We start from the raw sequence: 13,825 nt of genomic DNA on the forward strand, positions 1-13,825 counted from the left end.
TGGTCCTCTAAACTGGGAGCGCTCTGACTATGTGTAAGTATCTCATTCGATCCCACTTCACAAAAAAACATAAACTATCCCTTTAATGAATGCATACGATACTATAACGTCTTCCTGATGGTTCATGAAGTACTACATGAATGAATTCAAGAACCTTTACTATAAACTGGTCAAAGGTTTTTATTATGACCCCTAATAATAATAATAATAATAATAATAATAAGAAGAATAATAAAATAATATAAACAAGAACACATGGTTGAATAGAAAAAACCTTTTTATTACTGTACAAAAAAAACAACACCATTCAAATAAAACTCTGAACATTCACACACTGTCTAAAAACAGACGCTCCACGTTGACAAACGGTGGCACAAAAATATAAAGACAGAAAAAAGTAAGGCAAGTTCTTTACAAAAAACTGTGATCCAAAGATAAATATGACAGACAAATTAAAAAGGCACAAGGTATATATATATATATATATAGATTTATATATAAAAAAAAGACCATGCAGGCACATTAGGATGGAATGGGGTTGGTCTCATAATTGGCTGTAGTCTGTTGTCTTGGTCTGGTTTCATGTTATCCATGTAATCTTGTGTAGCACTGTGGCTCTCGGGCCCCCAGTGTTACAGAAGATAAGACATTGGCAGATGCTGAGGTAAACTGCATTTATGTTTGTGTAGATTAAACAATGCTTTCCGTGTGTATGTATATATATATATATGGCTTTAAGGAAAACTCCTTTAAAAATAATAAATCTTAAATTAATTTCGGTCTTTGGTAAAGAAAAACAAAGGTAGTTCAAACGATTGGCCTGCAGAGGGAAGAAACAAAGTGTGGAGATGCTCTTGCTCGTCCTCCTGGATCAATTTGAAGTTCAAATATCGGACCACCAGAGGGGAGCAGAGTGCCACGAGACTGTACTTAATCCCATAAGAGCAGAAAAACACGACCCACACAGCAAAGCAAGAGAGTAAGAAGAAGCCTTTGCTTGTCATAACCCGTCCGACAGGAGCGGCAGTAGGGAAGAAGATTGAAATTAGCATCAATTGGAAGATCGAGAGCTCATTCAGAGTCCAAAATGAATCAGGGAATCCAGTGTTGGCACCTTATCACAGGGGTGATGTGTTCTCAAAGGAAGGCCAGCTTCTCAGAGCATGAATGACTGGGTGTGTTTAAAATCCTGGGGCTGGGGAGACAAAGAAAAACAAGTATTTAATGGTTTTATTGCTCTTGTTTCATAAGCTTTTATTACATATCCTTCATATCAAACCCTAATACGATATTATAAGTGTGCATCGAGGCTTCCTATTGGCCAGCCAGAATTTAACCTTGTAAAACTGTGATGGTCAGATAGTAAGCAGAGGTTCAGAAATGCTGTTATCGTGGCTCCAAACAGGAAATATTATATGCGGATCATCAAATGAGCTCTGGTTCTTGTAACTGTTCAGTTCAGGATTCGACAGTCAACAATATAGATGTGGTCTCCATAGCAATAATAAATGTGAGCCAGTCCAACAAGATAAAGAACTTACTTCTTGGGGTGGAGGGATGTAGTTGACATTGGACCTGAAAGACAAAGACATGGTAAGCACGCTGGACAGTTTGACACGGTCACAGAGAAGAGAAGACGCTCGAGGCGGACAGCTCCACCCTGAGTCATATCTTGCCCTGCATAAATAATGCACATCATACATGGCAAACCTCCCAGTGTGGGAAGAGGGAAAGTCTGAGCGCCGTGCAACTGAATGCACACAAAGAGTCTGTATCTACAATTACTGGTCCGTCTATGAAAGCAGCCAGAATAATTTGGGTCTGATGCACAATTTCAATCACAAATTGCCGATTTTCACTTCATCTGCGAGCTGATTTATTTACTCCTAGATGGAGCCAAGCTACCTGTTTTCAGTCTAACAGCTTGCCTCTATCCAAGAGTAAAGAAGCTCACTAATTAACACTTTAAATATATTTTAAAAAGCAGCAATAGCCCAAGTCAAATTATTAAGGCTGCTTCCAGATCTGTCTCTGGGGTCTCACTCACGTGTCCTCAGTTCTGTGCAGGGTTTGGCTGCTGATGTGGGCTGCACCATGACACTGGGAGATCCAAAATGACCTGTAGGGGTCAGCGTGTTTTTGAAAAGGGTCAACAAGAGTGAGGGGAGATGCGATACTCGCACTGCACACCATGCTTTTTATGGAGTGGTTATTTAGTATAGGATATTTAAATCATTCATAAAAACATTTCTGCACGTTTCTGTCATTTTAAAAGCATGTGTGAGGGAATACAGGTTTGTCACTGTAATCCTAGTTCTGTAATTTCAAAATTATTTACTAAACTGTGCAGCAAATCGAAGTTTGAGCATTCACATCCATGCCTTCATGCTTAACCTCAATCCCAGGGAGCCTTCCTGCCAGACAGATGCTGAAATTGCAGTTACAGTTTACAAACAGTCAAAATATTCAGACTTAAAAACAGAATCACAGCGACAAAACTCTATTTTCAAGCACAGGCTTTGAAATGACAAAAGGAAATACGACAGGGTACAAGACTTTATGAATGATTCAATATTTCATATACCAGCGGCAATGCTGTGCAGACATGCAGCCAATCGCGATGCAGCACTGTCAAGTGGTGAGCCAATCACATGCAGCAATCCGACACCTCCAAAACACGACGTCTAAACCCCGATCGGACTCTTTTCTACTTCCTGACGACGCAACACGTGTGCACGAAGCCACTTATACCTCAAAACCTTTTTTTAATAGACTAGTATTGTTTTGTGATTGTGTTGCGTTCACGTGTAATTCCCTTTTTGCGGCAGTAGGTGGTGTGAGGAATGGATGGATCCAATGGTGTACAAGTAAATCTGTGCAATTGATTATATGAACGATTGGGAATGTTAATTATTTTATAGACAGGCTATACAAAGGCGACCTTACTCTTTAGGTAAGTACTGGTGAAGCAATGTTCTTTAAAGGCTTGCTAAATTTATCCATGGTTTCTAAATTTGAACTTTATTTATTTATAAAAAATTCTGTACATTGTTGTCTGTTTCTGTTTCGGCATTTTAGGCTGCATGTCTTCTATAGAAATAAATATATTGATTGATATTTATATATTGTTCAAGGAACCCTGGTCAGTGTTCAGCATCCATCTAACCAGGTCCCCTTGACTCTCTAACATGCAGTGCTGTATCCTCGATCTGCATCCCTACTCTGTTAACTCGTGCCTGCTATTGATGCATCAGATATCACGTCACATCGCCTTTGAGTCCGTTCTATAAATAGGAAGTTGACAGTGACAGCTCCGGTTAGCTCAGTGGGATAAACATCAAGACTTCAACCTAGACAAAAAGCCCTTCGCAATCAAGCTTCAAGGAGAGCTCCACGAACGCTCTCCATCAAAAACGCTGCGCAATAATCAAATAACAGAAAGTCAAGCGAGTTAAGGCCAGTCACATGAGGACATGCATTTATGTCTCTGTGGGGTTTTTCTGCCGCAACGGCCAGGCCAAGCATCAAAACGTTGCTCATGCGCGGCCACGTTTACAGGACAGGACACTCTCTCTCTCGTTCTTCTATCGCTTCATATCTAAATAATCCATTTCAAATTGCCAATCCAATCTGTTTAATTGCTCGCAATTCTGTCTGCTGCCAATATTTTCCTCCTTGCTGATTAACAGCCAGTAATTACTCCATAATTATGTCGCACTGGTTATTTTCCTCCTCCTTTTGACTGTCTGCATTTTTTCCGTCCTGCCACATTTTGACACGATTTCAACAGATGTACGTCTGCCTTGGAAGGTGGCGATGGAGAACAGCGGCCTTTTCCCATGGTGGTTGTTGTTTTTTTTTTTTTACCCTTACATCTGTTGGCGCCAATCACCGGATGAGTACAAACCCAGGCGCTGCTGTGGCTCAAAAACACACACATTTAGACGCACACACACAGCCACAGCTGTCACTCTATACAGTCCTGACTCAGCACACAGACACGCAGTCTAAGAGCAACAACCCACCCTCCACCCCCCCTCGATCTCACTGTGTTTGTTCACATCAATGTTAATGCAATCACAGAGCTCTTACCTTCCTCTGTGTCCTGCTGATGGATGAGTCGAGACGACCGTGGAGGAGAAAACAGAGTGGATGTCAGTTTTTTTTTTTTTTTTTTGTGAGAGAGAATAAAAACAATATCTGTATTAATTGACGCGCTTGTTCATGCAAGCGGAGAAAGTGCTTATCCGATTGAACCAAAGAGACAAACTCACGGCTGAAGAACCCGTTACGGTGGAGGAGGAATCCCCCGCATCCGCAGATCACGACGACCAGGCAGACCACCACAACCGCCGCCACCACGGCCGGGACGTTGACGTCCTCTGGAAGTTAGAGGACAAAACGGGGAGTGAAGACTGAGTTATGGTGTGTTTTCCACATAGATCCATTTCCAATTTTATTAAAGCAGTAAGTCACAAATGATGGCGGACGTATGAATGCCTTACAGTGGCTACGATAAAGTCTCCAAACATCAACATAAACAGGAAGGCCACACTTTAATGCACCTCCGTCTAATGCCTTTTGCCTCTACTCCAATAATAACTCCCATAATTTATTCAGCAATAAAATGGTTTGCTTGCATTAACCTCAAGCACGTTGTATATATAATTTATTAGCTTGCTTTCCCAACAAAGCGCCATCGTTTTGGATGCAAACGTGACCTTAGTTTGTGAAGAACTTTCCAGGCTTTAGAAGCAGGGCGAAAGAAGTTTAGCGGGCTTTTCCTCTCCACTGCACCCCTTGATTTTCTCCAGTGCTGAAAGGTGTGGGGGAGGAGGGCAGGGTAAAGTCTACAAACACACACACACACACACACACCTATCGTCATGTGCTTGCCCTCGCACATCTGAGATCCCACTCTGTTGGAAGCCCGGCAGCTGTATCGACCGGTGTCCTCTTTGGCCACCGCTTTAAACTCCTGCAGACAGGAAGGAATAGAAAACTTTTTATGTTGATGGCGTCCACTGTTGTTAGGAAGATTGTGCTTTAAATTGAAGCATCTGCTCTGTGTCCTTGGAACACTTGCAAACCAGAAAGCACCTTGGACAAAACTTGACAGAATCATCGTAATCTCCCAGCACAGACACAGTTTTTCTTATCTGTGGACACACACACACACTCACCAGTATTCCTGTGTGGGAGTTGATTAGATAGGTAGCGTTTGCGTTGCGGGGCGCGCTGATCAGCTGGTCGTCCTTGAACCAGGAGTATGTAGCGGGCGGGATGCTCTGCCGGTCCCTACAGCGCAGCTGCACCACTGAGCCCGTCACTGCCCCACTGGGGATTTCGCATGACGGGGTGTGTGGAGGCACTGAAGGGAACATGACATGGGTAAGAAACAGAAGAAAAAACAAAGCAGCGTCTTTAAACTTTTCATCAAACTCCAATCCAGTCCAGTACCCAAGACTTTGAGCGTCACGTTGGTCTCGCCCAAGGTCACGGAATCCATAGGAGCACTGATTTCACAGCGGTACTCCCCGGCGTCCTCCTGGGTCACCTTTCGGAGCGTCACCGTGGCCCCTTCAATGGTCGCCCGGCCATCGAAGGGAGCTAAGAGAAAAGACAGAGGAGGAAATGTGATTCAGACTTCATGATGTGATATTGTTAAAGCAGCTATAACCATGTATCTTTATGGAGCCGAGCAGGGAGCTGTTCAAAACACCTAAAGTACATGACCCGCTCAGCAGCAAACAGCAGACAGACACAGTTAGCGACTTGCTGGTGAACACAGCACACATTTAGCAGCTAAAGAGCCAGATATTTCCCTCAGGAGTCCTGACTAAAAACAGCTAAAAGAGAGCGAACTGAAGTTCACCGGGTTAATTCAAACCTTATTGCAGGATTAAGAATCCATCCGACTCTGTAGCCAGCATTTGTCACTGATAAACCACCCAATATTCATCAAACTACTGCAGCATCAAGCCTAATTTGCTTTGTAAAGAGAGAAAAACGTGACGTGGAGTAAACGCCTCGCAGCAAACAGAGCGGTTTATCGTCTACTGTGAAGCCTCTGCAGGAAGTGCAGAGTTACACACTTGTCACTTCACTGTGTCGGCAGAAATGCGATCAACCATGACCGCTGGATCCGATACTTCTTCAATACCCAGAGTCCTTTTTCATGTATACAGCATATAGTATACTTATACAGATTTTATTTTGTTAGATTTTATTCCTCTAGCTTATTTTTTATCTTTATCTGTTCATGTAACTAGTGCATAAGACTGAAACTGATGCTGGGAGTAACACAGGTTAGGTTTGCTGGCTTTGAACCAAAGTAAGAAGTTATTCTGAACCTCTAATAACACAAAATCACATTTTATACTTGACACTTTGCACTGGAGTTAAACGGGCCTTTAACCCAATAATCCAGTCAGTGACTTTTCATGAATTTAAAAACACATTTGATGCCAGAAATCATCATTCACGCCACATGTCAAACCATCTTCAGCCGTTGAAGTGGACTTGCCAGTGAAGAGGTTGATGGGTCAGAGGCGTTTTTGAAGCCTTGACATATTTGAAGAAATCTGTCAGGCTAACTGCGCTGTCTATAAAAGCGGCTGAGCGGGTGAAAGCTTCTGTCTGATTTATCATTTGTTTCAAACATTAAATCCACATTCTGAACCACAAAGGACAGAGATCAAGGGTAAGAGACAGGTTAGGATTTTATGCCTTGACACCGTTGACGGTGCTAAAGTATCTCTCAGCTTATTCATCATTCCTGTATCACCGTATCCGGTGTTTTTCATCCCCCTCTCATGCTATGTAACTCCTTCCAGCTGGTGATGCAAGCTGATTAAAACAAACGCCCCATCGGGATGTGAGGGATGAATAAAATATAGGACGCTTTCTCACGTTTGAAGTGTCCGTTATAGTACACAAAGGCAATATCTTTGCCCTTCTTCTTCCACTCAATTCGTGGATCCGGGTCTCTCTCTGTGTGGAATATGCAGGACAGGACGGCATCTGAAAAAAAAAAGAAAGAAACCGATGAGATATTTATGGCACGACAAAGCAAAGCCTTCAATCAGTGGCATTTTTAACTGCTTGCTCCTATTTATAGCTTTGTGGTTTATCCTGTCAAGAGAGAATGTGACAGAAGAAAAAAATAAAAAACTGCTTTTTCTGCCTCACCTGATTCCTCGCGCACCTCCACATTGTGTTTCTTGGTCGACACGGTGACGGGTACGGATGGGGAACCTGGTGTTGGTGGAGAAAGAGAGGGTGATAAAATAAAAAAAAAGAAAAGAAAAAGAGGGGTGAGTGCAGTTCAGAACGCAATATCGCTTGTCATCCATTAGGGGGCAAGGTGAATTGGGTAAAGTGCTCCACGTTGCCCGCCAACTGCAAGAGGAGAATACTTAATGGCTCGTCTTTAGTCTCTCTTGCTCTGCTGTCTGAGGCAGACGCAGCAGTCGGGAGTCTTTCTCCAGGAGATTTGAGGTGAGGGCAGGATTACTCCCTCCTCCACTTTAATCCTGCGAGGTTAAGGAGCAGCCCGCCGTATGTTTAGTTAAGGGCAGCAGAGGCTTCTCCAGATTAAACTGATGGGAGGATGGTGCGCTACCTGTCTCACTGTTTGTATCACCCTTACGTCTGCGTGTCACTGATACCCACAAACAGGAAGGGGAAACAGGAGCTGCCCTTTTTCCTGCGATTGGTTGATTGGTTTACGTTCTGCTGTTAAACACAGGTTAAATGTGGGCAAAGGTTACCTGAAGGAGAAACAAGTTAGAGACTCTCAGTCCTAGATTTAGAAAAAAGGCAAAGACGAGATTTGAAATGACATTTCAATTAATGTTGAACAGGCCTCGAAGGTACTTTCTTAGAAACCTCTAATGAACTTCTAATTTGGCGTAATAAAGATGTCACCTTCACGAGTTCTTGAAGAGAAAAAGGCTTAACTCGCAACTCTCTCCCACTCTCTCTCTCTCACACACACTCATTCCTGTTTCCTGCCATTGTTTCTGCAAATATCACGACACGCCGCGATTCAAATCTCACCATTGTCCACCCAAAGACTTGAACGCTCAAACTTGTCCAGTTTCCTGTTTGTCAGTGGATTCCGGTTTGGGTCCATTGTTACTGGATTGCCATGAATTTTCAGATGCTAAGGGAGGGAGGGGGGTGACATGGAAAAATGGAGGGCACGCCGAGACAAAAGGCAGGAAGTGCGGAGGGGAACAGGAAGGCGGCCATGTTGGACCGCACACACACACACACACAAAGAAAAGAGCGTGCTGTTTCCGTGCACACTCGAAGGACTCGCTCGCTATTTTAAATTTAGCTTTTGAATAAACAACGGCCTCTACAATAATAATGTCATCTGCCAAATGCAGCAAAACGCTCACTCGAGTTCTTTTAAAAGCCTTTTCTGAAAGTTGGCTCAATTTACACCAGCTTCACTTTAAGTGAATTAAAACCGCAGACGCTCCGTCTTCCCCCTCACCCCCTTTCGCCGTGCGTTGACTTGCAGAGGGTGTAACAGGATTATTGTCGTAGCCTCGGCTCGCGTACCTCGACACCCTCCGAGCATTGTCTCACTAAAGGATGAACAAGACGAGGGAGGGAGGTACAATAAGATTAAAAAGGGACGACAAAGGAGAGATGAGCAGGCCCTAAGAATAGAATACAAATGAAGTGGAGTGGAGGAGAGCGGAGGCGAAGGAGGGTGGGGGACCGGCTGGAGGTTAGTGAAGGAGGGGGGGTGGAACCAAAGACCCGCAGAAGCATGAATAAAAGAGAGAGTGGGACTGAAGGCGAGGGAGATCCTCTCAGACAGTAGGGCTGCGAATGGGAGAAGCTCTTGTCACATAGTGTGAGACCGGGTCTGCCGCCACCTTGAAGGGTGTCTCTTTGAGCGAAAAGAGATATAGCAGGGCTGACAACATTTACCGCTTTACCACTGACAAGCACGCTCTTCAAAAAAAAATGAGCAAAGAGGCTGGTGTCGTGCCTCGCCGTTCTCCAACTACTGTGAACTCCAGTCAGCTTCGATGGCCTCAATTAACCGCGAAAGGCGTCGAAGCGGACGTGAACACATGGCCCGTTCAGATCGCTTCACGACTGCATGGTGGGTAATGTTAACGTCGTTCAGAAATGAAAGGCCTGTTGTCCGAGAGCCCAAGAAGAAACGTCATTCAGAGACCGGTCTGCCCCATGAAGCGAGGGATGTCTCTTAAGTGCGGCGAGCTTAGTGTCACTCGCATGTAGCTCGAGTAAATGCGTGGATCTAAAACATGCGTCAACAGCTTTTAGCAAATTAAACTTACATGAGACATTCAGCTGTAAGATATAACCCCACAAGACATCGAGTCTAAGGCTGTGCTCATTGGATTTATTTACAGAGACCCAACTATTCGTGCCGCGAGCAAAGCAAACTGGCGACAGTGGCAAGGAAAAATTTCTTTTAAGGAGGCAGAAACCGACGAGCATCTGCCTTGAGGGACAAAGATGCAGAGCAGCAATAATAATAATGATGAAAACTACAATGCAATAGAAGAGAAGACATGTATAAGGTATGTATAAACCTCTCTGGGTCTACGCAAAGAAGGTTGCCCATCCCAAACCTCATCAATGCACCGAGCATTAAACAAGCTGATGGGTTGATCTAAATACAGCTTGTAAAATCAAATTCAAAAGAATAAACATGTAAAAACTCAAGTAATCTGTGGAAGAAACAGGCAGATAAGTTTCTCCGCATGCCTTATGTTCATCCCAAAGAGGTTTTTTTAGATAGCTGAGTCAGGCTGAGGGGTTGGCAACAGAGGGGCACATCTATGAGCTACCATATTTGACAGATTTTTGCCAATAATCAGCTCCAGTTAGCAGCACTGGAGACACATTTGGTCCATTGTCGTATAAAAACTAAAATTAGTTAAAGATTCCGTCATCAGCCATTAGGAGCCAGATCAGCAAACAGGGTAAAGCCGATAAGTCTTACATGTAGATATTGCGACGAGCGTTACACTCTTGAAAAGGTTGATCGAGTCTGAGCTCCAAATAGCAGCAACCGGACCAGTGTTACCACCTGGATTGCTGCCTAGGCCGAGCACCTTTGGCCACATTAGTCTGACTGTGATTCCTCCACCAATCAAAGATCATTTTTAAGGAGTATTGGCTCTTTCAGACACGATGCCATTGCACACTCTCCAGACAAAGTTCAAACCTGGTTCAAAACCAGTGTGGCGCGTGGCATTGAAAATCATTTTCAGAGCACGGTGCTGCTGCTGCCACATTGTGTCTGAAAGAGCCAAACCAGAAAAGTCTGACAATGTGAACTTGGAAATTCTCAGTTTCCTGTACAGTCATGGTTATGTTATCTGAGCACAGAGACGTTAAACAATTGAGCCACGATTGCCAAAGACTACGCCAAACGGAATTTATTAGTTTCTGGGGAAGTTGGAAAAACAGTAAAACTACAGCATCTCTGATCTCTCACACACAGTTTTCCTTCTGGTAACTAAATTAATAACTAATCAGAGCCTCCCCTGAAACAGTTTGAAGGCCCCCTCCTCCCATGGAGGCCTCCCACTTGATCTAGACAAAGGCGTCAACACACACACACACATAGAGCCCGTGCATGGCATCAACATCAACCAAACACTGCGACAGCTCAAACTCACAGAGGGACAGCCACCCTCTTGCCTGAGCAAAAATAGAAAGATGGCACGCTCGCTACTTGGCACGCAGCTTTCCTCTCATTACGCGGTCCGTACAGAGTGTTACAGAGACTCGGATGGGTGTTGCCAGGGCTGTGCCGAGGTCAAAAGCATGGCGCAGTAATAATTAAAGGCACTTATTCAAATTAACAGGGAACAAATGAAAGAGGAAGGGAGATGGACCCGTAGGACATATCCTGTCTGGCTGTGTGATGGAGATAACGTGGACGGCAGACACGTTTCAAGGCTGCGGGGGTACAGAGAAAAACAGGGTGAGGACTGAGTGTGTGTGTGTGTGTGTGTGTGTGTGTGTGCTTTCCATTTGAACAAAGCCTCTCTGTATGAGTGTAACCCTGTGAGCAACAGCTGTCTCAGTCAGACACGGTGTGTGTGTGTGTGTGTGTGGGGAGTGTTTTTGCGAGGTGGAGATGGGGGATGTTGCCACATGGACCCACCCAAAACATTTCCTTCCTACTTTTTTTTTTTTTTTTAAACAATACACTCCACGGGAGTCCAGTAGAGCTGATGCTGTTCACATCTATCTGCACGTCTGATGAGTGATTTCTGTCAGCAGGACTGAACATGCACACACACACATATATACACACCTCTGTGAACCCGTGACCTGTTTGGCCTGACAGGTGGCAAAATGTGGACGACACACAGTAAAATGTGCATCACTCACTCACTCTCACTGTCTCATCACATTCATCTCAAACTGCTGGCCCCCCCTGGAGTCCTAACAGCACTTACTCTTGTCCCCTGCATGTCACGAAGCAGAGCAAAGTTAAGGGCAACCTCAACGAAACCTGTTTAGTTTCCTATGAAAACAACCCTCACCACGCCACGTTTGAACTTTCTGGTTGTAATCCAACCAAGATGACCTCACGCCCTCATGATCCAGCCAAAAACGGGTGCCCACCTGCCACCGCCGTGCCCGCCCACACCCATAAGCGGGGGCCCGATGCCAAGCACAAGTTTAGGGGCCAAATTTGTAGGAGCACAGTCTGGCTGCATAGTCAACCAAAGCCGAGGGGGCTTTAACTGAACTGGATAAGAGAGCGGAATAACACTGAACAGCAACAAAACAAGAGCAAAGCATTCATATTTCACTTAAATCCATGTGTTCAAGATGAATTAATCTCGTCTAAACTCTTCTAATAAAAAGACTTATTGACATTTCCAACATGAAATTGAACATTAAAATCATTTATCACTTGTTTAAAACAAAATAAGTTCAGAGCACTAAACAAAATGACTGTTTTTTATCATAAACATTAGAAATAAAAAGTAAAAAACACTCTCCACAACTTTAATCATCCATTTCCTAGCTTTGTCTCATGGAGAGAAGTACAGAAACACTTAGTTTCCATTTGTCACTTACATTGCATCAGTAAAATCACAACAGGAACATACAGGGACGTCCCCTCCATTATCCTCCACAACTCTGGCTGAGTCTCGTCTTCCCTGGACGGAGCGAGGAGGCAGATCCCGAGCCTCAGCTTTCTTCTCGCACTTGTTCACAACTCTCCAATAATTCATCCAGCTTCCAGGGAATAAACTGTCCTCCAGAGTGGAGGAGGACCGGCCCGGAACAGAGCGGCACAGCGCGGCTGTGTGCGGCTGAGATGAGCGGTACGCACCTCCGGAGGCTGATCGGCGTCTCCTTGGCTAAGCGGAAAGTCTGTCTGGGGGTGAAGGGGGGGACGGCGTGCCTCGGTTAACGATCGCAGACGCGGATGGACGGTCCTCTCTCTCTCTCCTCTTGTGGTCTAGCGGTTTCGGCGCTGAGGTTGAGGTGGAGGGAGGGAGGGATGGATGGATGGAGGGAGGAGTGACGAGCAGAGCGGCGGAGCGCCGAGAGCGCAGCGCCGTGTCCAAGACGCGCACTGCACTGCCAAATGGCCACATGACGGGAGTCAACTGGGTATGGCAACAAGGTGTGGCACCCATCAGACCTTGGACCGAGTGGGACCCGGGTTGACCCTAAAGATTTAACATTTAACTCCCCCAAACATGAGTTCATCTTTTTAACCATTTAGTGTCTGATCCATAAGTTTGAAATGAGTGGAAATATGAGTTTATCTTTCCTGAAGTACCTCAGCCTGAAGGATTTATGGTTTGTACTTCTAACTCTGATCAGTTACATTCATAAAAACTACTTTCAGGTTGTGAAAAATCCCTTTGACTGACGTGTATATGATATATTTGAGATACACTAACACTCCAAAGTTTGAAGTCACCTGCCATGAAAACTTACACAGCCTTGTCAAGTGAGTTGATCCGCTAAAACCAGCATAAAAGTATAAAAAGACTCTCAGTCAGGCCCTAAAAGTAGAAAACAGTGGACTTTCCATTGTCAGTAACAGTTAAAAGAGAGAACCACTCTGGATTTTTGGATGCTCTTTGATGCTTTTAAGTTGTAGAAAGTTGAGGGGACTAAAAGTTTTAAAAATAATTTCTTCTTTTGGGGCCAAAACTATTTCTAGTGTAAATGATACATTTGATGTCTGACTGAATTCATTAAATTTTTGAGCAGTAGTGAATATCACACGATCCAAATCCATTATTAACTTAAGCTTTGATTAAACATTCATCAGTTTATTACCAACATTTATACAAAAATCACCACCGCTGGTTACAGACCAGCAAAAGCAACGAGCCTTATTAGAAAGAGTGAATGGATGGAGGTGTTTTTTTATGACTAAATATGTTTAGTCTTGGATCAAGATGCTGTGCATGTGCAGTCGTGTCAAGGCCAAAATCAGAAATGTATTCAGTGCCTGATCTTTCTCTAGATCAGGGGTCTCCAATCTGTTCGGTGTGGCTGCAGGTTTTCCTTCCAATCAAACAGCAGCACGCCAGACCTGACTCATTTAATCAACTGATCTCAGTCTTCGGAGAGTTGATTGGTCAAACTGTGTGCTCTTGGTTGGTTGGAACAAAAACCTGCAGCCACACACCGGCCCTTTGTGGAACAGTTTGGAGACCCCTGCTCTAGAAAACCTCTTTTTTTGGGCCATGAAATACTTTTTAAAAGGAGCTCTAACCTCAAATCTAAAATGCTGAAAGCATGATGAGCAGTTACTTTTGTAAATAAGAAGCGA

At 44.2% G+C, this 13,825-nt stretch overlaps 1 protein-coding gene across 4 annotated transcripts; it reads right to left on the reverse strand.

The window, feature by feature from the left end:
• Window positions 1-306: 306 nt before the first annotated feature.
• On the reverse strand, window positions 307-12,759 carry jam2a (junctional adhesion molecule 2a). Of its 4 annotated transcripts, none has more exons than XM_027291682.1 (11): window positions 12,103-12,759; window positions 7,192-7,257; window positions 6,913-7,023; window positions 5,461-5,610; window positions 5,184-5,371; window positions 4,879-4,978; window positions 4,275-4,382; window positions 4,093-4,108; window positions 2,048-2,119; window positions 1,542-1,575; window positions 307-1,195 (listed from the first exon to the last, which is right to left on the reverse strand). In XM_027291682.1, exons 1-11 carry the CDS (start codon window positions 12,149-12,151, stop codon window positions 1,157-1,159), a joined length of 933 nt encoding a protein of 310 aa, XP_027147483.1. In that variant the 5' UTR covers window positions 12,152-12,759; the 3' UTR covers window positions 307-1,156. The 4 variants fall into 4 exon arrangements, with proteins under 4 accessions (XP_027147483.1, XP_027147484.1, XP_027147485.1 ...); XM_027291683.1 differs by having other exon boundaries at window positions 4,093-4,105; window positions 12,103-12,758; XM_027291684.1 differs by lacking the exon at window positions 2,048-2,119 and having other exon boundaries at window positions 12,103-12,746.
• Window positions 12,760-13,825: the final 1,066 nt, after the last annotated feature.

The sequence above is a fragment of the Larimichthys crocea genome, chromosome XIX (assembly GCF_000972845.2).
Source record: "Larimichthys crocea isolate SSNF chromosome XIX, L_crocea_2.0, whole genome shotgun sequence".
Lineage (NCBI taxonomy): Eukaryota > Metazoa > Chordata > Actinopteri > Sciaenidae > Larimichthys > Larimichthys crocea.

Excerpts from the sequence above, each read along its gene's own strand:
- jam2a (XM_027291682.1), bottom strand. The coding sequence starts at position 12,151 with ATGGAGGGGACGTCCCTGTATGTTCCTGTTGTGATTTTACTGATGCAA. Across the intron at positions 4,383-4,878 it reads GGGCAAGCACATGACGATAG|AGGACGTCAACGTCCCGGCC; the intron begins GTGTGTGTGTGT and ends TCTAACTTCCAG. Across the intron at positions 1,196-1,541 it reads ACATCCCTCCACCCCAAGAA|CCCCAGGATTTTAAACACAC; the intron begins GTAAGTTCTTTA and ends TTGTCTCCCCAG.